The 25445-nt window shown below is 42.9% G+C and overlaps 1 protein-coding gene across 1 annotated transcript in view; it reads left to right on the top strand.

The window, feature by feature from the left end:
* Positions 1-25445, top strand: part of SORCS3 (sortilin related VPS10 domain containing receptor 3) — a 354871-nt gene that overhangs the window by 171284 nt on the left and 158142 nt on the right. Inside the window, exon 4 of the mRNA XM_064144433.1 lies at positions 18212-18370. Coding sequence (XP_064000503.1) covers positions 18212-18370 — 159 coding nt within the window. The remainder of the gene's footprint in view (positions 1-18211; positions 18371-25445) is intronic.

The following is a 25445-nucleotide window of genomic DNA, read 5'->3' as shown; positions in this document are numbered from 1 at the left end:
GCATCACTTCACTTTATCATCTACTGGAATGGCTGGAGGCTGAAGTTGTGAGGAGGAATGATGTGAGAAAGTCAAGCTGATGTGTCGTCTTTGATTTTAAAGGGCTTACAAATAACATTTGGAGGAAAAAAAGGCCAGTTATCAAGTGAAGTCAGCTTGGTGCACATACATGACAGGGTTGCCGTGTCTGGTTTCCTGAAAGTCAGTCCTGTTGCTCTCTTTACCTGTTTCACCTTGTATTGCTTCAGTTAGGGCCCTACAAAGCCTTAGGGATGGTAGAGGGTTGTAAAGAGAAGACATAGGGTAAATCTAGAAAGGTGACATCTACACTTGGATATGGACTTCCCAAGTTGGCTGCCCATATTTATTAAAGAGGTCACTTGCTCTAATTTAGCCAGCAAGTGTTAAAAGACATATCAGAAGTTATCCACTAAAACAAAGTTGTAATTTTGTCACTTAGCTTGGTCATTGCTTTTATGAAGTGGGCAGAGCAGAACTGTGTGACATTTCAGAGTGTCCTGCCTTGGTTACAGGGACAAAGAAGGACTATCAGGATGCATCACCTTGTGTAAGGGGCTTCCTCTACTTAACACCCAGCCAGTCCACCAGGTGGATACAGCTGCAGATGCTGATGTAGGGCAGATTTACCTGAATTCTTTCCTTTCTCTGCCTTTCCTACCTCTTGATGAAACATGACCATCTTCTTTACTGTTGCAGCTTCCATAGTATATTAATTTATGAAGTATGAAAAATGAGGTAGTTTCAAATTAACAAGGAGAATGGTGCTCCACAGATGGCAGGATAATCAATCAGTAGTACTGAGTCAGCATGTTCTGCTATTGAAAAGAAGGAAAAAAGAACAGGTGGGGTGCAGTGCTTTGAAAAGGGGCAGCTGGGGCAGATGTGTAGTGCTCTGCCCTTGATCTTTAGTGGTAAGAACATCTTCACCAGGACTGATTTATTTTTTTTCTTTGAAGAAAATCCTCCCCTTACCAACTCCAACACCACTAATCTGTGATAAAGTCACAGAATCACAGAATGTCAGGGGCTGAAGGGGACCTCAAAAGATTGTCCAGTTCAACTCCCCTGCCAGAGCAGGATCACCTATACCAGAACACACAGGAATGCATCCAGGCAGGTTTTGAATATCTCCAGAGTGGGGGACTCCTCAACCCCCCTGGACAGCCTGTTCCAGTGTTCTGTCACCTGCACAGGGAAAAAAATCCTCCTCATGTTTAAATGAAACTTCCTATGCCTCAATACCACTCATTGCCTCTTCTCCGGTCATCAGACATCACCAAGCAGAGCCTGGCTCCATCCTCTTGGCAGTCACTCTTTACATGTTTATAAACATGAACGAAGTCTCCTCTTCTCCAAGCTAAAGAGCCCCAGCTCTCCCAATCTCTTCTCATAAGAAAGATGTTCCATTCCCTTAATCATCTTTGTGGCTCTGAGCTGAACTCTCTCAAGCAGTTCTATGTCCATCTTGAACTGGGGGCCCCAGAGCTGTATATAGTACTTCAGATGCAGCCTCACCAGGGCAGAGAAGAGGGGCAGGAGAACCTGTCTCCATCTACCAGTCACAGCCCTTCTAATATACCCTAGAATGGCACTGGTCTTCCTGGCCACAAGAGCACACTGCTGACTCATGGTCAACCTCCCATTAACTAGGACCCCCAGATCCTTTCTGCCTTCACTGCCTTCCAACAGGTCAGTCCCCAACCTATACTGGAGTTGTTCTTTTTATTTCATCCTTTACCAAAGTGAAGAATTACTTATTGAGTGAATCCTCTTTTTTACTAGGACAGATTATCAGTGCCTGCAGGGTGCCTTCTGCCCACTGTCTCAGTTTCTGCCTCTTATGGTGTAACTGGAGTCATTCTAAACTTCAGCTCTCATTTGATCGATTCAGTATAAAATGCTTTATCCCAATCAGCCTTGTGAATCCTGGAAGGCTTTGAGTGACTGTGTTAGGGCCAGTTTTTCCTTGAAGTTGAGCTTGGCTGGGCTTGGGTCTTAGGGAACAGGTCACAGAATCACAAGATGTCAGGAGTTGGAAGGACCCAAAGAGATCGAGTCCAACCCCCCTGCCGCAGGAGGACCATAATCTCACTTAGGTCACAGAGGAACATAACCAGACAGGCCTTGAAAGTCTCCAGAGAAGGAGACTCCACAACCTCTCTAAGGAGCCTGTTCCAGTGCTCTGTGACCCTTACAGTAAAGAAGTTCTTTTGCATGTTGAGGTGGAACTTCTTGTGCTGCAACTTACATCCACTGCTCCTTGTCCTATCACAGGGAGCAAGTGAGAAGAGCCTGTCTCCCCACTCCTGACACCCAGCCCTCAGGTGTTTATAGACATTTATTAAATCCCCTCTCAGTCTTCACCAGACAAAAAAGCCCCAGGACCCTTAGCCTCTCCTCATAAGGCAGTGCTCCAGTCCCCTAATCATCTGTGTAGCCCTTTGCTGGATCCTCTTCAGCAGATCCTTGGGGAGCCTGAAACTGAAAGCAGTACTCAAGATGGGGTCTCAGCAGGGCAGAGTAGATGGGGAGGAGAACATCCCTTGATCTGCTGGACACACTCTTGTTACTACACCCCAGGATCTCATTCACTTTCTTGGCCACAAAGTCACATTGCTGTCCCATGGATGTTATCCACCAGGACTTCCAGGTCCCTCTCCACAGGGCTGCTCTCTGGCAGATCACCTCCCAGCCTGTACTGGTGCAGTTTATTATTCTTCCTCAGGTGCAGGACTCGGCACTTGTCCTTGTTGAACCTTATCTGGTTCCTCTGTGCCCAGCTCTCCTGTCTGTCCAGGTCTTGCTGGATGGCCACACAGCCTTCAGCTTTATCAGCCAAGCCTCCCAGTTTGGTGTCATCAGCAAACTTGCTGAGGAGACTCATTGATGAAGATGTTGAACAGGGCTGGACCCAGCTCCCTGGGGAGCTCCATTAGTTACAGTTCTCCAGTTGAACTTGGCACCATTGATTATCACTCTTTGAACTCTGTCTCGTAACCAGTTCCTAATCCACCTCATTGTCTACTCTTCCATCCTACACCTCTGGAGCTTGCTCACTAGGATGTCATGGGAGATGGTGTCATAGGCCTTGCTAAGGTCAGCGTAGACTACATCCACTGGTCTCACAGAATCTACTCATTCAATTATGTCATCACAGAATGCTATCAGGTTAGTCAAGTGTGATTTCTCCTTGGTAAATCCATGCTGACTACTCCTGATAACCTTCTTCTTTTCCAAGTGTCTTGAGATGCCCTCCAGAAGGAGCTGCTCCATCATTTTTCCAGGGATGGGGTTGAGCTGTAGTTCTCTGGAACCTCTTTCTTGCTCTTTTTGGAGACTGGAATGACATTGGCTCTCCTCCAGTCCTCAGGCACCTCTCCTGTCTTCCATGATTTGGCAAAAATCATGAAGAGTGGCAGAGCAATAACATCAGCCAATTCTCTCAGCACCCTTGGGTGCATCTCATCAGGGTCTGTGGACCTGTGAATGTTCAATTTGCATAACTGATCCCTAACCCAGTCTGCACTGACCAGTGGGGAGCATTCCCTCCTCCAGGCTTCCTCTCGTTCATCCAGGGTCTGGAGTACCTAGGGGAGTTCAGCCTTTGTCATGGAGGGTAGCAGAAGCCCTTAGCAGGCCTCCCTGTTGTGAAAGTTATAGTGTCTCACATTAATGCCAAGAGCATTGCAAAACCAAAACAATCTTTCAGCCCCATGAGAAAGTCTCTCCCTAGTCGAGATAAAGGGTAAACAATGGCCACTGTTTTGGCTAGGGGGAATGGCAGTTCTCATGCCCACTCCACACCTGGTGTGGGCCGAGCTTGGGGTGGTCTTAGAAATTGTTTTGGTAAGAATTCTCCAATTGTATAGATTGATTATAATTTTGTGCCAATCTGTAAGAATAATGTAGAGTAGCCTGGACTGGTGGGTTACACCTCTTTTGAACATTATAAAAATGGTGTGCCTTCCTGGATCGAGGACTAGAGCTTTGAGCTTTTGAGCTTTTGCTAGCTTGCTTGCCTGCTTGCCTCGCTTCTGCCGCGGTGACCTCTCGTTCCTGATCGGCCCTGCCCGACGAGGGACCCGCAGAGGCCTGAAACCTGCTTGGGCCCGACCCTGACGAACAAAGGGACACTGCCCAAAACCTCGAACTTTGCTGAACTGAACTACAGAACAGTGAGTAAATTGGAGAAAGAACTCTTTACCTAAAGTTCCCCACAACCTCCCAAACTACCTTCCGTGACAGCCTTAGGTGTAAAGACTGAAGCAAAGAAGGCATTCAGCAACTCTGCCTTCTCCACATCCTCAGTTATCAAGGCTGCCTTCTTGTTCAGCAGTGGCCCCACACCTTCCCTGTTCTTCCTCTTCCTACTGATATATTTGAAGAAGCCTTTCTTGTTCTCTTTTACTTCCTTTGCCAGTTTCAGTTCCAAGAGGGCTTTGGCCTTCCCTGTTGCCTTCCTACATGCCCTGACAACTTCTCTATAGTTCTCCCAAGTGACCAATCCCTTCTTCCATGAATTGTAAGCTTCTTTCTTTCCTAAGATTGCCTTCAGGAGCAACTTGCTCAGCCATGCAGTCTCCTAGCACGTCTACCTGATCTTTTTACTCAGTGAAACACACCTAGCTTGGGCTTGGAGGAGTGGTCTTTAAAAATTAGCCAACTTTGTTGGGCTCCTTTACTCTCTAGAGCCTTAGCCCAGGGGATTTCTGCAAGCATGTCTCTGAAGAGCACAAAGTTAGCTCTGCTGAAGTCCAGGGTCGTAATTCTACTTGTTGGTCTGATTCTACCCTGTAGAATATGAACCTCGACTATCACTGTCCCTAAGGCTGTTCCTGACCTTAATGTCTTCAACCAGTCCCTCTTTATTAGTTAATACAGGATCCAGCAGTTTACCTCTCCTGGTTGATTCCTCCACTACCTGCATCAAGAATTTTTCATTGACACACTGCAGGAGCCTTTTGGACTGGCTGTGCCTGGCTGTGTGAGCTTCCCAGCAAATGTCAAGCTGATTGAAGTCACCCATGAGTACCAAGGAATTAGCTCTAGAGGCTACTTCCAATTGTCTGTAGAAGGCCTCATCAACATCTTCCTCTTGGCTTGGTGGTCTGTAGTAGGCACCTGCAACAATTTCATTTCCTTTCCCACATCCCTTAATTCTTACCCACAGGCTTTCAACCTGTTCTGCCTCCCTCCTTGGATAGAACTCAGCACATTTCAGTTGCTCTTGCACATAGAGAGCAACTCTTCCACCTTGTCTTGCTGGTCTGTCCTTTCTGAACAGACCTCCCTTTGGAGTGGGTCAGGTCTACATACTGGACCTTCTGTTCCATTCGTAAGGGAGTCTCCTATAACAATGACTCTTTTTGATGCAATATTGTTTGTATGGTGGGCTTAGGCTTCCTTAATTTTGGCAATTTCTCCAAGCCAGCCTTCCTCACTGGCCAGTTGTACCTGCAGGACATCAAACCCGTTCTGCAAGGGCACCTGGGGGGTCACCGTTCATAACTGAAGCAACATCAACACACTTCAGAGTGCTTGAGGCTTGTTTTCACACTAGCTAGAGTTCATTGCCCTTGAGCCTGTCTATCCTTAAATGCCTTTTAGCATTGTATACAGAGAGATGTCTGAAAGTAATGAGACTGAGGCATAAATGGAGTTAGGGGAAATTCAAGCTGTAGTTTTCTTATAAATCTAAGCATTCAACGCCTAGCCAGGTCCTTCTATAACTCTGAAGAGAAATTGGTGTTGCCTTTTGCAGTGGGCCCCACAAATTCTTTGTTGCAACGACTCAGATTACCATTTTTCTGACCAAAAAAAAGTTTACCTGACATCTTTTGCCTCCCTTGGCAAATAGTAGGCAAATGTGATCGTTAAAAATGACTGCAAGAAAGTAACAAAACTTAGGAAGCATCTGTGCTCAGGCATGTGAGTGTCAGCGAAGTAGAGGCACTGAATGCAAAGCATCACTCAGGAGCTGGAAATGAGTGCAGAGATGGAGTCATCTTGGCAATTTTCTTACTTTTGCCAACTGATCTCTAAACCAAAGTGTTCTCTCTTCCAATTCCCTGTTCTCTTACCCTAGTTCTTCAGGACACTGCAGTGACCAGGGCTTGTGTATGGGCATGGAAAGATGCGGAATGGAAATTAGGTGATTTAGCCAAGGCTGTGAGGTATCAATGACCCTACTGGGGTAGGACATAGCAGCTGTGGTTTGCAGGCACTCACTTTCTCAGTGTGTAATTACCTCAAACATGCAAGAATTGCATCACTGAGAGAGAATTTTGCAAACGTGATGGAAAATATCAAAGCCAATGAGCTGGTAGTTGTGAATTTTGTTCCTAGGACCTGAGACTTAGCTTAGAGCAAGTGCTACTGTGCAGGGCACTGTATGCCATTGTGTTTTGTAACTTTCATTTTTGGGGGTCTCAGCCTTCCATCTAGAAAAATAGATAGAGCTTTTCCTACCTCCCCAGATTCCACCAGTGGAGGGGTGTTGGGAGAAGTACATGAGGGACGGTGAGAGCCATAAGTAATGGATGCCAGGTAAGTAAATTGAGATAGATCATTAGCATCTGGATGTGAACATTAATAAAGCTGACTGTTGTCTATATTCTCTCTGCAATCTGACTGAAAAGCAGAAAAATAAAGTGTGTAAGCAGTGGAGAAGCAATGATTCATTTAAAATAGTATTGAGATTTAATGGCCTCAAGGGAGGTACATAATACACTTTCTATTTTTCTGTAGAGTCATGAAACACTCTGCTGTCCTCAAATGAAACAGAATGCTGTGTATGGGCTGCAAAAGTTTACCCCCATGAGTAACTATCCATGCACATCTCTTTCTTTTCTGCAATGTAGAAATTACTGTGAGTAAACTTATTCCCACATGGAAATGGTTCTCCCAGGTGAGATCTGTAATCAGAGGAGTGTTTTTATGTAAATGATGTTCTCAGTTCCAGCAGGAACTGTGGGGTGCACACAGCCTTGCCTTACTGATAACATTATTTTCTGCAACTATTTCTGCATGCACGGTAAGTTACCATAATGGTGAAAATTACTTTCTACTTCTATGGAGAACAGCACAACCATGCATTTACTCAAATGACATATAATTATAAGAGTGAATGCTGCTTTTTATGTTGCCATGCACACAGTTTGGGATCAGAAGTGTTCTGTGTCACTAGGAAAAGACAGTGACCACTAAGCAATGTGTCAGGTGTTAAGAAGTTGAATACTTCCTATGTAGAATGGAGGGAAGTAGACAAAAAAAGCATCGTGCATAACTAAGCTGTGCAGAAATACCAGACTCAGGAGCAAAGCGTAGTGTAGATTAGCAGCTTGACATTTCTCTTCTGTTGATTTGTTGTCTATTTGCCCCGTGGAAGCACTGGTTGTTGCCTAGGCTCACCAGATGAGTTTCCTTGTACTTGTGGTCCAGACTCAGTCATAAAAGTGCTGGTCAAACTGGATGTATGTGAAAAAGCCTTAAGTAGCGATGCTTGGAACCCATTTGGCACTTTGTAGAGGGGAAATATGCATGAACATGCTGTGATATGAAAAAAAGCCTTTGACAAAATGGCCCAACAGCAGACAGTGCTGAAACGGCCCCAGGAAGGTAGGGTTACTGTGGCAGAGGACTTTGCTCTGATCATCTGCAGGGCGCTGGAGAGTGCAGCTGTAACAGAGTATAATGGGATGGACTAACCTTGGGTAAACTGTGCCTTGCTGTGACAATGAAAAGGTTTTGCAACCAAGCATGTTGCTGTTGCCAATCAGTCACTCTTTGCCAGGTCAAGCACATGCTTTTTGGATGACTTCCATGCCCACTGGCACCTGAAATTTAACAAGCAAATGCTTGCTGTGCCTTGTAATTAAAAGTGAAAAGTACATGTGTCCAGTGCCAAGGAGACAAGAGGAAGTGGGGAAACATGTTGTTCTGACCTGCTTAGTGGTTAAACAAAGATAAGATGTTCTGCTTTTTTGAGTCTAGCACAATGGCTTATTCCACTCCAATACATGCAAATTGCATCCAGCTTGAGATTTGGAGTTGTGGAAGGGTTAGGTTGGCAGCTTTAGAGTATCCAGGTTCTTTTTCCCAGCTCTGATTTTGCCTAAGCCTTACAGCCATGATGTATTTTCATTTCCTACTTGCCAGGGAGGATGGCAGAGTGGTTTTCCTTGAGGGGTTCTTGCTGTCTATCCAATTTAGTCTTGATTTGCTCCTGATCCTCAAGGCATCCTTCAAGGTGCATTTGTGCTCTTGCACAGCTGCTGGAGGTGGTAATTAAATGAAGCGCTCTCTCCACAGGGGATGGTGTGCGTGAGAGCTTGGAGTTCTGTGAAGTGTTTTGTTTTGGTATGGCGATTTATGGCAGGTGTGGCTTCAGTGCCAAGAGCCTCTTTTAATTTGTACAGATCTGAACAATTTATCATAATTGTAATCTGGATGTAATTAGGTAGAAAAGCAAAAGAGGTCAGAAATATTAACCAGAGTTGTTCACTGTAAACAAACATGGTGGTTTGATGCACATCTCCTTAGAGAAGGGAAGGTGATGCTGATCCTCAATTGATGTGCTTTTACTAATCTCTTTTCTTGGAGTTAATCCTGTAAGTGCTGGCATAATATCTCTCCCATGGATTTTTAGACAGGAGTGCAATAGAAATTAATTTTATGGATTTTTTTGCCAAGTCTCAGAGTCTCTATAAAGTCCTCCTGGCATCTCCAACCTTTTTAATCTTTACAAGAAGAAAATGAAAGAATTACTGAGATGCTGTAACTTAAATGTGTGCTCTTTGACTAAGCCATGTATGTTGCACATGCTGGGACCATATGCTCTAACTGCATGTTTACTGTCTGAGTGTAAAACTAGTATCTCAGGAGTGTAGATTATTCATCCTCGCAGGATAGATTGATGTTCCCTTGGACTACTGATTCCAGTTTCTGATGAGAGAAGACACATATTGGGTTGGTTACAACTGAAACTCCTACTTCTGTTTCTGAAGTACCAGAATTCTGCTGAGGGGCTTTTCAAGTTAACAGTGAGCCTGGGGCATGTGTGCTTGATCTTTGTGGGGAAGGTGCACCCTTTGGACAAGAAATTTGTGCTTGTATCACTTCTGATTGACAAAATGTTCTTGATACCTGTGCAGAATATTGTGGTGTAACTTGTAAAACTTATGTCTAGAAGACAGCAGAATAATTACATATTGCATTTCAGAGGAGAGTTGGATATTCATAAACATGAACAAGCACCTCAGTGATGTTCTCTTTTGTGTTGTAGTATCACCAGAAGACCCTACTGGTTTAGGCTAATAAATAATTCATTTTATAGCTTATCACTTCCTAGTTTGTAATGGTCCTCTTTCAACTACCCTCTACAAAAAATAAACTTTCTGAGACTTAGGGCCTGTAGGTAACCCAAACAGTGTGTTGTGCTCTGATAAACCTCTCTCACTGATAGAAAGATGAATAACTCACAAAAGAAGTCCACCCTGATTTTATGGTCAGAGATATGTTCTGTCTTCTCAAACCGGCTTACTGAAGTACATGGCTGCAATCTGCAGCACAGCTGGAGAAATCTGTGGAGTTGGATGCTTACAGAAACAGCTGCTGACATCTGGAAAGTTTAGCGACAAGCAATGGGATTCTGCCGAGCTGAGGCTGATTTGTAATTGCAGAGAAGTTCTGATGGGAAGTAAGTTTGGGAGAAAGGTTAGAATGAAGTGCCTGAAAGGTCTTGAGAGAGCTATTTGGTTCTTTGGTCACGGTACATATAATGCAGATCCTTAGGAAGCTCTATTTCATTGCTCAGTTTCCATGGGTGTCTGACTCATTTTTCATTATCCAACAATAAATACAGTAGTGAAAGTCACCTTTAACACTTAAAGATTGCTTGGATTTTATGGGATTGTATTGAAGTGAATGCCAAGGTATAAAAGCCTTATGGTTGAGGTACTTTTATAACACATGCTTCATAAACCCTTATAAAGTGAGTGCAGTGCACTTCATCCTTTAAGATTACAGAGTTACGGTTCTGGGAGATGGTGATCTGGTGCTATATTCATTAATTAAATCTGTTATTAATGTTAAATTTCAGGCAATAGAAGTGAAGTTAGAAGAAGTCGAAGCAGGGTAGGTCCAGGCAATTTGACTCTCATGAAAGCACAGTGCCTCTTTCCTGCTTGGCTGATGCCCCTAAGTTATTCACATTTCAAGGAAGTTTTTGAACCATGTGAAGCAAGAGGGAGCCCCAAATATGAAAGAATGTTTTCCTTTTCCCATTCAGAACCAGTAGTTATGTGGAACCTGTTGCCTTCTTCATGGCTGTCTTGTCTGATTTCCCAGGGAGCAGATATCTGTCTCCTTGCAGCTACTGATCATTATGTAATGAGGTGGGTTGCTTTACTTGTGTGTGCTTTGCTGATGTCACAAAGCTAGGTGGAGTGGCTGACACACCAAAGACTGTGCTGCCATTCAGTGGGACTTGGACAGCCTGGAGAGCTGGGCAGAGGGAAACAATGAAACTCAACAAGGGCAAGTGTAGAGTCTTGCACCAGGGAAAGAACAACTCCAATATATGTGGGGACTGACCTGTTGGAAGGCAGAGAAGGGGAACAGTATCATGAGCATGACCCAGCAGTGTGCCCAGGTGGCCAAGAGAGCCAATGACATCCTGGCCTGTATCAGGAACAGTGTGGCCAGTAGGACAAGGGAGGTTATACTTCCCCTGTACTCAGCACTGGTCAGGCCAAACCTTGAGTACTGTGTCCAGTTCTGGGCTCCTCAATTCAAGAGAGATGTTGAGGTGCTGGAACATGTCCAGAGAAGGGCAATGAAGCTGGTGAGAGGCCTGGAACACAGCCCCATGAAGAGAGGCTGATGGAGCTGGGGTTGTTTAGCCTGGAGAAGAGGAGGCTCAGGGGTGACCTCATTGCTGTCTAGAATTACCTGAAGGGAGGCTGTCGCCAGGTGGGGGTTGGTCTCTTCTGCCACACAACCAGCAACAGAACAAGGGGACACAGTCTCAAGTCGTGCTGGAGGAGGTATAGGCTGGATGTTAGGAGGAAGTTTTTCACAGAGGGAGTGATTTGCCATTGGAATGGGCTGCCCAGGGAGGTGGTGGAGTCACTGTCCCTGGAGGTGTTCAAGAAAAGCCTGGATGAGGCACTTAGTGCTGTGGTCTAGTTGATTGGACAGGGCTGGGGGATAGGTTGGAGTGGATTATCTTGGAGATCTCTGCCAACCTGGTTGATTCTATGATTCTATCTGGGGTCCTAGTTCATGGGAGGCTGACTGTGAGTCAGCAGTGTGCTCTTGTGGCCAGGAGGACCAATGCCATTATGGGATGTATTAGAAGGGGGTGTGGGTAGTAGGTTGAGAGAGGTTCTCCTGCCCTGGTGAGGCTGCATCTTGAGTACTGTATCCAGTTCTGGGCCCCTAGCTCAAGAGGGACATAGAATTGCTTGAGAGAGTCCAGCTCAGAGCCACAAAGATGATGAAGGGAATGGAACATCTTTCTTATGAGAAGAGTTTGAGAGAGCTGGGGCTCTTTTACTTGGAGGAGACTGAGAGGTGACCTCATTCATGTTTATAAATATGTGAAGGGTAAGTGCCAGGAGGATGGAGCCAGGCTCTGCTTGGTGATGTCTGATGACCGGAGAAGAGGCAATGGGTGGTACCGAGGCATAGGAATTTTCGTGTAAACATGAGGAGGATTTTTTTATCCTGTGCGTCTGACAGAACACTGGAACAGGCTGCCCAAGGAGGTAGTCTCCCTCTCTGGACAAATTCAAAACCTGCCTGGATGCATTCCTGTTTGATCTGGTATAGGTGATCCTACTCCGGCAGGGGGTTTGAACTGGATGATTGTTTGAGGTCCTTTTCAGGCCCTGACATTCTGTGATTCTGTGAAATAAATAAGATGATCTTAAAGATCTTTTCCAACCAAAACAATTATATGATTCTATGTTTCTCTCTAGAGCAGATTTTTATCATTGCCATTTGACCTTGTTTCCTGGGTGATATGCTAGTCTTAGTGGCTGGAAAATAAAGTTCAGCTTCCTGATTACTGCAGAAGTCAATAATCTACAGAGCACTGAGAAGATATCGTGCCATTTCTGAGTATGGTCTGAAAAGAATTGTATAGAATTAACTTGTGCTCTTGAAACTAAAGCAAATCATGAGAAGAACTTTGGGTTTTTTTTTAGCTTAATGCTGATTTCTATGGATGTAACTTTTGCTTGTGACACCTTAACACATTTTGTCTTAGAGAAGTTTGGCTGATTTAATTAAACTGTTTGGTTTTGTTTTTGTTAATTGAACTGGCAGGTGGTAAGAAAAGAAGAAAAAAAGGGTGAGATTTTCTTTTTCGTGAGTTGCATCTGTCCTCCTAAGAATTGCATGGGAGACCTTGAGGTATGCTGTGTTCTGAGAGATTAAGCTTGTATACATAGCTCTGGGGGCATCTTTAGACTGCAGGGTTGGTAAATTGCGGTAATGATGTGAAAAAGAGGAAGAGTGGAAGAGGAATGAATAAATATTTGCCAGTAAGAAATTTCAGGTGGTCAATCATTTAATCTAAATGCTTCAGCAATTAAAAGAAAAATCAAAACCAAAACAAACCCAAAACTTTTCTCATAAGAGATTTCCAAACTGTTCACCTGGAGCGTGCTTGCGGTGAGTTGATGTTTTGAAGAAAGAAAATGATTTTTGTACCTTTAAGCCCTTAAATGTCATCTGATTTTGGTTTTGCAGTTTCAGGAGGAGGAAAGGACATTGTAAGTCCAAACAAAGCAAAAAATCTTCCATTTGCATTGACATTTCGACATAAAGCGTTGGAAATTTTTGGCTTTTTAAACTCAAAACTAATGTGAAGCCTTGGTTGCAGAGGTCTTATGGGATCCTACAATCCTTTAAATTTTTCAATTTAAAATGATAAGGGAGGAACAAAAAAGGATTTTTTTAAAAGCTCGTTTGTGTTTTCCTGTTTTTGATGTAGAATTAGCCTGGCTTTAGGAGGAACATAAAATGTTTTTTCAAGAAGGTCCTAAAGTGCCTCTTAATTGAGGCACTCCTCTAGTGTGTGGAGGCCAAATAAAGCCTCTTTTCACTCTAAGTTGAGCACATTTGATATGGAAATCACTGTAAAGATGTAAACATGAAATCTTAAGTTAGCTTTTGCTGCAGTGTTTGTGGCAGAGCTGCCTTTTCAATTGCAGAAGAGGACAATGCTGTGCTACAGAGCAAATTGCTGATACTTCACTAAGGACCTGGGATTCTTTTATAGCTACGGAGGCTTGTGTGGCTTGTAGGAGTATTTTCTTTAAACGATTTTGTTTATTTCTCTTAGAAATAACACTTCATATAGGTAAATGAGAATGTGGCTGAGACCTCTGAAAAACACCACTTATGAAAAGCGCATTAAAATGAAGGGGGAAATGAGAAGGCAGCACACAACAGTTTAATGCTATCTACGTACTATAGGGAACAAAAGACATTTATTTTGAACCTGTCTTCTTTATTCATTTACTGGAATGCTTCCTGCTAACGTAGCTCAGTGGTGCTACTGCTACAGATATTGTGCCTATAAACCTTCCCGTGCTGATTTAAAGAGGTGTGCTTTGGTAATCTGCAAAGAAAATTTATGTTGACTGAGAAAAATAAAAAGATTCAATGAAACCAATATTAATAAAAATGCCTTTTATGTGGCATGATGTTTCTTTTTTTTTTCTTTTCTTTTTTTTTTTCTTCCTAGGGATAATTTATTAAAAGATTCAGCTGTGTACAAAATCGATTTCTGTTATGTTGGGATAACAGAGAACCAGGGAGCAAGAGTGGTGATAAAGCTTTTGAATCTGTTGCTATGGGTACAGGTGATGTGATAGGGGGTGGGCGTGTGGGTAACTCTTTTCTGCTTTGGGTGCAGAAGGGAAAGGACAGAAGTGATGTACCAAGCAGGCCTGCTAATGTGAGGGCAGAGCCAGGTAGGGTACTGAGAGGTCTGAGTGCCAAGCTATAGAGGAGACTTTGGCATAAGTGCAGTAGATAGATTCAGGCAGAAATAAGCTCAGGACATCTGTAGCTCAAAATCAGTAGGCTCTGGGCATGTTGTAATATACCCACAAGAAGTGTCCTAGCTTATTACTGATGTGGTTCAGTATTCCAGATCACAATCATCTTGTGCCTATTTAGCTTGGAGCAGAGGAAGGAGAGAGTGCCATCATCCCAGCTCACCCACCTGCACATAGCCTATGTGAAACCAACATGAGAAAGCTGTTTTCATTAAGCCAGTGATACATATGGGCTTTTATTCAGGATAGTAGGAACTCAGATTCTTAGTTTAAAGTCCTGCCTTAGTTCTTGTTAGAGTAGCCCCATCGGAGGGCATGCCATTTTAGGGCATTTGTACTGTGGTAAAGTGCCACTTTCCCTCCTCTCCACTTCTGCATTTGGGTGGAGCTCCTTTGAGGGTCCTATATGCTCTATGACAAATATCACAGAATATAACCAACTCTTGGCTAGTTCTATAGTTTGAGTACTGAATACATCATTGCAGGTGTAGATATGACACCTCCCTCCTTTTTGCCTGCAGCCCACGCTGCTCATTTCCTGCAGTAAATCCCCTTGTATTCAGAGATGGATGTGTTTCCTGGCCATATACCAAATATCTCAGTCGTAGCTTATGTTGTTCTTGCAAGATAGCTTCTCCAAATCATCTCCTTTCCATGTGCTTCCCTTACTGATGTCTGGTTTTCTGCTGAACTGGAGTTCATTCAGAACAGCTTTGTATGTGCCATCATTGCACCCAAAGCTCCTGCTTTAAAGGAGATAGGCCACATAACAGACAACTTTCTTTCTCTGCCTTCCTCTCCTAAGGAGTTACCTGACATTCAGTCTGATTTTCAGCACAGGCTTGTTTTGTCAGACGCTTGCCATTCATTGTCCACTGAATTTTGGAGGTCATGCTATTGCCTCTAGAGGAAAAACTATGCAGTATAAATCACCTCATCTCAGAGATATGATTTCAAGGACTTCCCCGTAGCGGTAATCAATCCTGCCCTCCCCTTCCCAGCTCCACTTAAACTAGACAAGACTGTAACAGAAAATAATATTTTATTTATATGTCTGTGTACATTCTAGAATTTAGCAAGGTGAAATTTAATTTCCTTTTTAATAAAGGCTGCCATTTAATTTAATATTATAGAAAATTATTGGCTCTTAAAACCCTATAAATTACATTTGACAACTCTCTGGTGCTCCTTTGCTGTTCCTTATGGCAATTATAAATGGCAACACAGGGTGCTGGCAGAAATGCTCATTCTGACTGGAGTTTGTTTATTGGCTCTTAATGAAAAGTGATTAATCTGAATCACTACTGGGGTGGATCCTTCACCCCAGCCCCATAATGGGAATTGGCAGTTTCAGGCCTTTGACAAATGTCCCACTGTTTTTCCTGCCAAAACTTGTCCCCTCCTCCAGCAGCTTTCAGCAGGAAACCAAAACAAAAAAAAAGCCCAGAGTCTCCCACTCCCTTTTCCCTGCTTGCCGCATAACTAAACTGTGGACCATTCTTACCTATGTGAACAGAACAAGGGGACACAGTCTCAAGTTGTGCCGGGGGAGGCATAAGCTGGATGTTAGGAAGAAGTTCTTCACAGAGAGAGTGATTGCCATTGGAATGGGCTGCCCAGAGAGGTGGTGGAGTCACTGTCCCTGGAGGTGTTCAAGAGAAGACTGGATGAGGCACTTAGTGCCATGGTCTAGCTAATTGGACAGGGCTGGGTGCTAGGTTGGAGTGGATGATCTTGGAGGTCTCTTCCAACCTGGTTGATTCTATGATGCATCACTGGTGGTGACCTTTTATTTTTCCCTCTGGGTCTCCTGTTTCTTCCATCATGCTTTGTGTAGAATCAGCCTTGCCTGGGAGGATGTATGACACCAGAGGTAGTGTGCTCTCTTTTCTCTATTTGGAGACCTGTGAGTTGATATCAGATCCAAGTGAAGGGGAGTAGTGGGTGACTAATGTGATGATACAGTAAAGTGTGACTACTATTTGACTCTTTGGCTTTCCCTCTAGTTGTTAATTTTCCTAGCTTGGTGGTTTTATTATTTGATCTTGCAACTACTGTTACGCTTTCAGAGTAACAAATTGCCTGGCTTTGTGAACCATCTGGTGGAAATATCACCTTTTCCAGCTTTTCTGACCCATTTCTTGAACTATCCACTGAAGTGCTGCAGATCATATGTGAAGGGACAGTGAACACTTTCCATGTGTTCTGTGTCGGGTCTATGCAACGGTTAGCTGTTGTGGTTTTTATCTGAGAGAACTCTAACAATGACCTTTTAATATGGTGCATTATTAACTTTGTAACCTCCTGTGACATCAGGTGGAAAATCTTCTTATTCATGAAGTATCCTTCCTTTTTAAATGCAAGGTCTCTCTGGAGTATCTTGTTACATTGGCAATCTTGCATCCTTCTACAGAAGTGATTGTTATTAAATTGTGTTACTCTTCTATCTGACACAGGCACTGTGCTTTAGAGGATCAGAGGCAAATGTCTTTGAAGTCTAAGTCACCAGTGACAGAAAAAAATACCTTGTGATAGTGGGAAAACTTTTCTTGTCTGGAGCAAAATGAAAGACCTATTTTGATCTGATTGGAAAGAAAGGAAGCTTCTTTTTAGGTGGGGGCCATTGGAGCCTGTAATTTCCAAGGAGTCACTTGCCTCTGGGGTCATTTCCCATGCTGTGCACCAGTTCATCGTGCAAGTATGCTTTTTCAGGACTTGTGATGTGGCTTTGTGTGGGAACAGGTAGAGATTGTTTTAGGAGCCTGGTAAGCAGCATGTATGAGGGATGTTGAAGGAGCTCTGAGCTTAACCTGCGTTCATACAAGGTGGCTTCATCCTGAAACAATGTTGAGTTCTAGTTTTGAAGGCCCTTTTCATTTCTTAATTAAATGGATCAGAAGCCATTTACATTATGTTCACTTTCCTTTGGTGACTTCATGGAGTTAATGAGGTGCTTAAGATTAAAAAAGTGCTGAAATTTGTTGCGTGATCAAGTTCTAACACACTAAGGGTCTTAATATTCCTTGTAACTGATTTTTTTCTGTCAAAATTAATGTGTTTTGCAATCATAGTCTCAAAGTGGAGGCACTGAGAACTTGTCTGAGAAAAGTTAATGTGGACATGCAAGTGTGACAAACCTACAATGGATGTCAGCTAGCTGAGGCAGTTTCTGGATCTGTTTTTCTGCTGAAAGGCAGTTTCTATATTTGTTTCATCTCCAGTATCAATAACCTGCTGTGTTTAGCACAGCTCTAATTTATTTCCCACTGTTTGCCTTTGCTTTATGGCACTGGCATTTGCTTTAATGTGCTGTCATTTTCTCCAGATGTTAATAAGACAGTGATAATGTTTCCCCAACATGTTTCCTGATAACATTTCTGTGGAGCATACCTTCTGATAATGCCGGATCAGCCCATTTTAAAATATTTGTAATAATTTTCTCATTAAAATCAGAGGCTCAAAAGTATTTTCTTCCCAGTACAAAATGAATTCATACACTTTCCTGCACTTGGGGAAAAGATGTGTGTTCATTGAGTGCGTTAATATCTCCTACCATATAAACTGAAATCAGGATGTATGATGTTGTGCATCAGTCTCTGCACACGCACATACGGACTCTTTTCAGATGCCAGTGGCTGATCCAAGTAGGCATTCTGTGTTGATGCTTTCCTTCATAGCTCTGCAAGCTGCCATATAATGAGCCTTAAATCTCAGGAGTGCTTTATTGTATACTTTTGAGAATGTTCCACATTTGGGAAGAGAGGTGGTAGACTGGAATGGGACCAGGAAAGCCTAATGTGGCTGTCTGAAGTTGCTACACCCAACCAAAATCAGTTGATAGTAACATAGCATTTTTCATTCCTTCTGGGCTTTCTGAATTTGTCTGGATTAAAATATAAAGAAGAAAAAAAATCATTGAACTAATCTATCAATCACTAAATACAATGGCAGTGAAATACTAAAAAACCCCACATATTTGGGAAATCCTATGAACTGTTTATACTCTTGAGCTATGTTCTGACTACATCTAATAGGAATTGGTACTGTATGACCTTACTTTTTAACAATGTTTAGCTTCACTTTTCCATTAACACTTTTTCTGCTATATTTCTATTTAGATTATGCTTCTTAGTGATCCAGAGATTGAGAGCAGCATCCTTATCAGCTCTGATGAAGGCGCTACCTACCAGAAGTACCGTCTGAACTTCTATATACAGAGCTTGCTCTTCCACCCTAAGCAGGAGGAGTGGATCTTGGCCTACAGTCTGGACCAAAAGGTGAGCAATTAATTCGATATTTCAGTGATTCTTGAGTCAGGTGTTGAAGAGGATAATGTCTAGAACCTTCCACTAATAAAGATGGTGAAGAAATCATGATGTGTTTTGGTGTTGACAGCTTGCAGGTTTAAATGTGCTCAAAAGCCACTCAGTGACTCCAAAGCAAGCTTGCTAAGGGGAGTGGAAATATCTATTGAAACTTCAGTAGTGGTGATGGTATGAGATATGAAAAGAGTTCTTGCTTGTTCTAAAAAACCTATTGATAAAAATCAATAGGCCTTGGTGATTGCTGAGTGATCTTTGAGGATCAATCATTCAGGCCCAGTTAGTCATGACTGCTGTGTGTGAGGGAGTGCTTTTCCTGCTTGCAAACTGAGCTTCTCTGTGCCACTTTTTAAGTCACTTTGCAATGCCTTCTGTTAGTGAGACAACTCTTAAGTCTGTTACTGCTCTTACATAGCAGTATATATACATAGCAGGTATAACATGACTTGTAAAGTGGTGTATGGAGAGTGTGTGCCTCAGTACTGGAACAGCAGTCCTCGTTGCAGCCAAAGCTGAGACTGACCAGGTGACCAATATACAAATTCTAGAAAGCTTAAAACTTGCTGAAATTTTGTCTTTCCTCTCTTCTGTTTCTGTCATCCATACACTCTGGAAAGTAAAAGCATACCAAACACATGCTTTTAATGCTTTTGCATTCACCTCTCAAGTGTGTGTGAGTGTGGTCTGGGTGAGATTTGAAATTCCTACCTTTTGTTGTGATGTTCTGCACTACTTGGTCTCAACATCCCAGCTTAAGGACAGCACACTCAAAATAACATGCCACTCCTCTTTGACAAAGTTTCCTTTGGAAGGCAAGTGCAAGTCTTTACCCAAGTAGTTACTGAGTATGTAATCCAATAATCTACTGCTATACTTCCCCACATAGCCTTTCCATCTACTTGCTAACAGAATGCTGTGGCAGACACCAGGTGCTTTGCTGCTATGCTACTGATGATGCTGCAGTGACATTTGCAAGCACAAAGCTATTGTAAATATACTACTTTCATAGCATCAAGTCCTTCCTGCGTGAAAGAGTTAGCCAAATGTCAAATAGTTTTGTACACTCAGATGTTCAGTGTAACAGGGATTTTTAAGCAGGCTAGAAAGACCAATCTGTTTATTTGATGTCGCAGAATGGTTCAATGCCACTTTTAGACTGGAAGTAAAGATTTTAGATGGTACTAGTGTTTGTAAAATGACATCCCAGAAAAACAAAACCAAAAAAACCCAAATATCTGATGAGGTGCTCATGGATATGAGAAGCTAGATATGACATGTTGAATATGTGTTTGCAAAGATAGTCATAGTGAGTGCAGAGCATCTGCTTCTGGCTACTTCTGTTTCTGTGTACTTCCGCTTCCAGTGCTTTGTTGCCATTTTATGACCTTTTTATGATATTAGCCACTTGAAAGAGAAATCAAACTATGCACACACACCTGGCACTGAGATTGTAATTATGCTCCCCATGTCCAGTACTGCAAGTAGTGGCCTAGGAGCATATTCTGCTTCTTCAAATTGCCCACCTTGGCTTCTCTTCTGCTCAGAACAGAGCCAAGGAAAATGAAGCATGAGTTAGAAACACCTGAGACTGCCTACATTTTGTCCCTGGAACTGAACAAATTTGGTGTAAGAGCAAAGATGAGATGCTGTGCAGCCTGTTGGTCAAATGAAAATGGAGCAATGTAAAGTTCAGGCTTTGCCTTTATGTCAGTCTTTGTGCTCAAGTCCACTCATAATGCTCTTCTTCACTGTTCAGAAAGATGGCTTCAGGTGCTGGTTGAAAGTTGGTCCTTGACTGAAAGCATGAGGATGTTGCTTGTGCCAGTTGGAGCACTTTCTTAACATTACCTCGGTATAGATTGTGCTCAGTCACATCTTGGCTCAGAGCTGTAGAGGGATTGTCACTGTGGCTCGGGATCGTGCACTTTCACTGCAATAACAGCTGATACCTGGATAACAGACAGTGTTGTTAGAGCACAAAAGCAACGCTATAGATTGTGCCGGAGGTGCTATGTGAAGTTGCCAGATAAAGTCTTCTGAGAGGCAGGTGCAATAAATTCCTGCCTGTCTGAAAACAGCATTGCCATAGCTAAATGGGAACCAGAGGTCAGGCATAACCTTCTGTTAAGAGTTAGGCCAGTGACAAGAAGAAGGTGTCTTTCAGTCTAAAAATCCTAAATCCTTAGGTAGCTTCATCAGATCTTGTGCATGTTCCTAGGATGGTTGTGATTGTTCTGTTTTTCTCTAAAAGATCTGGATCTCACACTTTCACATACTGCTATGCCCTGCCCTCTTTCCTAGCTGTGATCATGGGATCATGCCAACAGCAGCGATAATTTGATCTCTCTGCTGCTGACCAGAAGAGAGCTATCAAGAGCTCCTAAAATAAGTGGCTAGAGTAGTACTACTCTGCAGTTATGAAAAGGGTGCCAGAGAGGTGCCATTCTGTGCCACAGAAGCTAATTCTCCAGCTGCTGGTACTCTGCCCTTTGTTTTTGTGCTCATTTCTCTGTGAGGCAGCGTGAAATCACCTGGCACAAAATAGGTGGTTGTGGAACAAATACTGATTGCTTTGACGCTTCAAGGGAGGTTGTAGCCAGGTGGGGGTTGGTCTCTTTTCCCAGACAACCAGCAACAGAACAAGGGGACACAGTCTCAAATTGTGCCAGGGGAGGTATAGGATGGATGTTAGGAGGAAGTTTTTCACAGAGAGAGTGATTGGCATTGGAAGGGACTGCCCAGGGAGGTGATGGAGGCACCGTCCCTGGAGGTGTTCAGGAGAAGACTGGATGAGGCATTTAGTGCCATGGTCTAGTTGACTGTCTAGGGCTGGGTGCTAGGTTGGCCTGGATGATCTTGGAGGTCTCTTCCAACCTGGTTGATTCTATGATTCTATGCTTTTTGAGATAGAGCTGCTCTAAAGCACATTTGGTTTAAATGAATGAAAGGACAATAAACCAGAAAGTTCATCATTAATCTGGAACCTGCAGCTATTCATCCACAGATGTGACAAGGTGGCTTGGTGCACGTGGTACAGTGGGAGACCATAATCTTCTACGTCTCTAAGCTGTAAAAAGACTTTGTAATGACTACTTTAGATACAAATAATTCTGAAAACAAGTCAACTGCTTACAATTTGACTCCCAGCAGTAGGAGCTATTAAGGGAAAATCTAATCCATCCTCTCACAACTGTGGATGTGTAAACAAGTCTGCAGATTTAATTTAATTTCTTAAATAATTAAAAAAAAGCTTCCAGATTGGTATTTATCTTATTAATTTTATTTCAATTTAAAATAATAGTATGGTGTTGTGAGCAAGCTGTGGTCAACTAGGAAATTATTGAGAATGATGAATCTGAAAATCTACTTTGCCTACCGTGTTGTTCAACACAGTAAAATGAAATCTCAGCAGCCAGTGCCCTATAAATACTTCCTTTGGTCCCTGTGTAGAGCAAAAGTTTCAAAATTAATTTGTGCATAATGATAGAATATGACATGAAAGTTTTGGTGTGAAATAAAAACAGTCAATCTTTTGGATCTTCCTGTTTGAAAGTTTTCCTCTCAGTTCTTCTGACCTACACTTCCATGGCTATGATTCAAGCCTTAGTCATTGTTTTATCCTAAGCATCCCTCCTTTTTGGCTAACTCTTGACAACTTTTGGCTACACATTTGACAACAATATTAGGCTACTTATCCATCTGACTAAAAAAACCCTCAAGCAATCAAGTGAAAAAACCCAGCACATTTTGAATTGTGTCCTCTGACAGAATTACTATTGCTTCCAAGTTTGTGTTTAGAAGACATATTCATTATTCTCAGACAGTAATGAATAAAAGGAATAATATAACTCTGACACCCTTGTGGAACCACATTCTTTACATGTCTCTGCAATTTGGCAGTGGCCAAGTGATAACTGTTTTCAGAATATGGTATCTCAGTTAGTTTTTCACCCAGCTACTTGCAATTTCCTACCATCTTCTGCCTTGCTTAGGAGAATTCTGTGAGTGTGTATGTCTGTGGTATGAAAGGTTTTTCCTCTCTCTTCTGAGCAAGTGATCCTTTCCAGTGGTAATATTCTAGTTGTGACTTTTTTAGCCAGTCACTGTTATGCTACTGTTATGTGTAATTTTAATTACAAATTTATGCTTCCAGCTTCTCCTGACATATGTTTAGGTGTCATGGGATACTCTGCAGGCAGTCTTACTTTTCTCTCATTGCTCCTCCTTTAGCCTTGTTGTTGAATAAACCCACTCCTCTAGTTTATCCTTCACATGGATCTATTTTTATATCTACTTGTGGTCTTTTGCTACTAGTCTCATGTGATTCTACTTAAAAGCCCAAGGATCACAGCAATTGTATGACCAAAAATGACCTTCTCCTTCTTTAAGAGAAGAAGCCCATTTCTTTTCAGCAGAACTTCTAGAAGTATGCCTTCATACCTGAGAAAGCCAAAGACTTTCTGATACTCTATTCCACACCTGAAATAATTCAGCATCAGTTTCATCCCCAAATATTTTATTATCACTCCCACATGGACATTGTGCTTCTTTTTCCTGCTTAGGGCTATTTTCAGGAGCAAGGAGAAAGCTCAGTGAGAGGGATGGAGTTTGTCAGGCTTTCTGAAAGATATTTTGCTGTGTGGCTCTCAGTTACTTCTTTCATTTAAAAACAAATCACAGCCACCAACATTTCTTTTCTCTTTGGAGTATCCAAAGAATTATTGAGAATACTTCTTCAGTATGAGTCAAAACAGCATATCAGTATCACAGCATCACAGTATCATCAAGGTTGGAAGAGACCTCACAGATCATCAAGTCCAACCCTTTACCACAGAGCTCAAGGCTAGACCATGGCACCAAGTGCCACGTCCAACCTTGCCTTGAACAGCCCCAGGGACTGTGAATCCACCACCTCCCCGGGCAGCCCATTCCAGTGTCCAGTGACTCTCTCAGTGAAGAACTTTCTCCTCAGTGAAGAACTTTCTCGTCATCTCGAGCCTAAATTTCCCCTGGCGCAGCCTGAGGCTGTGTCCTCTTGTTCTGGTGCTGGCCACCTGAGAGAAGAGAGCAACCTCCTCCTGGCCACAACCACCCCTCAGGTAGTTGTAGACAGCAATAAGGTCACCCCTGAGCAGTTCAATCATTCCTGGTCTTAGTTTTTGTAGCCAATTATGACCCTCCTCTGCCTTGCTAACTCTCATATGTTACCAAATAAATGCAGTACAGCTGAGCCAAGAAATCTGTTTGTGTGGGCACGTATGTGTAATAAGTTTGTAGACCCTGATGTCTTCTCACAACATATAAAGCATAGGCAGGAGGAATTTTTGCAGGACTTTAAGCAAGCATAGGTGGGTGTACTACTCCCCCCTGAGCAGCCATGTGGCATTGTGCAATTATCAGGCCCTGGGAGGTTAATTGCATCTTGTGAGCTGAAAGTCTTGGCCCTCTTCCCAGTAGCTTTATGTGTGTCTACGTTATTGATAAAATAGTGCAATCTGATGTGTGCACATGTTGGCTCTGTTAATGGACCCCTGTGGCCTTTGACAGATGGTGGACACTATGTAAATGTTATAGCCAATTTTGCTGCAAGTCAGGCTGGGTCTCGCTGGTAGTGTATGTGTTGACACTTGGATGTATGAGCCAACATGAAGGGAAAATAGGGCTTCATCCTCCACCTTCCACAGGTTTTTGCCGGAAATATATGGGAAGCCATTTAAAATTACTCTTGTATCGAAGTGTGATGGGAAGGGAAATATACCAAGAAGGTAGATGTTCTTTGTTGGAAAGTACCAGAAACTGCTTCATTAAGCACTGTGAAAGCTCAGAAAGCTGTCTACCAGCAGATATGTGATGTATAGTTTTATTATGTCTGGGGATGAAGATCTTGAATTGATCTTGTATTTCTAGGGCATATGTCTAGGACACAGTCCTTGGACACAGTCTTAAGTTGTGCCGGAGGAGGTATAGGCTGGATGTTAGGAGGAAATTCTTCACAAAGAGAGTGATTTGCCATTGGAATGGGCTGCCCTGGAATGTGGTGGAGCCACCATTCCTGGAGGCATTCAAGAGAAGACTGGATGAGGCATTTAGTGCCATGGTCTAGTTGACTGGATAGGGCTGGGTGCTAGGTTGGTCTGGATGATCTTGGAGGTCTCTTCCAACCTGTCTGATTCTATGTCTATAAATGTCTGAGAGGTGGGTGTCAAGTGGATGAGGCCAATCTCATTTTGATGGTCCACAGCAATAAGTCAAGAAGCAATGACAACAAACTGGAACACAGAAGGTTTCACATCAACGTGAGAAGAAACTTCTTTATAGTGAGGGTGACAGAGCACAGGAACAGGCTGCCCAGAGAGGTTGTTGAGTCTCCTTCTCTGGAGATTGTCAAAACCTGCCTGGATGCATTCCTGTGTGAACTACCCTAGGGGATCATAGAATTGTAGGATCAACCAGGTTGGGAGAGGCGTCCAAGATCATCCAGTCCAACCTATCACCCAGCCCTAACCAGTCAACTAGACCATGGCACTAAATGCCTCATCCAGTCTTTTCTTGAACATCTCCAGGGACTGTGACTCCACCACCTCCCTGGGCAGCCCATTCCAATGAGAAACCATTCTCTCTGTAAAAGAACTTCCTCCTAGTATCCATCCTATATCTCTCCCGGCACAACTTGAGACTGTGTCCCCTTGTTCTATTGGTGGTTGTCTGGGAGAAGAGACCAACCCCCACCTGGCAACAGCCTCCCTTCAGAGGGGTTGGACTTAATGATCTCTGGAGGACCCTTCCAACCTCTAATGTTCTATGATTCTAATACTAATATTTAAAGTACCTCATGATTTGTCTCATTTATCCAAGGAATCACCTAATTCTTAGTGAATTCAACTTCACACACCCCAGCACTTATGTGGAGAATAGATCATACTGGATGTACAAATAAAGCACAATTTCCAGTGCCATGGAATTTCTCTAGGAATGACTTTGAAGCTTATTTCAGAGCAATGTGCAAAACCGTCTTGTGTTTAAAAGATAA

This window comes from Pogoniulus pusillus, chromosome 6 (assembly GCF_015220805.1).
Source record: "Pogoniulus pusillus isolate bPogPus1 chromosome 6, bPogPus1.pri, whole genome shotgun sequence".
Lineage (NCBI taxonomy): Eukaryota > Metazoa > Chordata > Aves > Piciformes > Lybiidae > Pogoniulus > Pogoniulus pusillus.
Note: the sequence above shows the minus strand (reverse complement) of the source record. Positions and strands in the feature narration are given on the sequence as shown.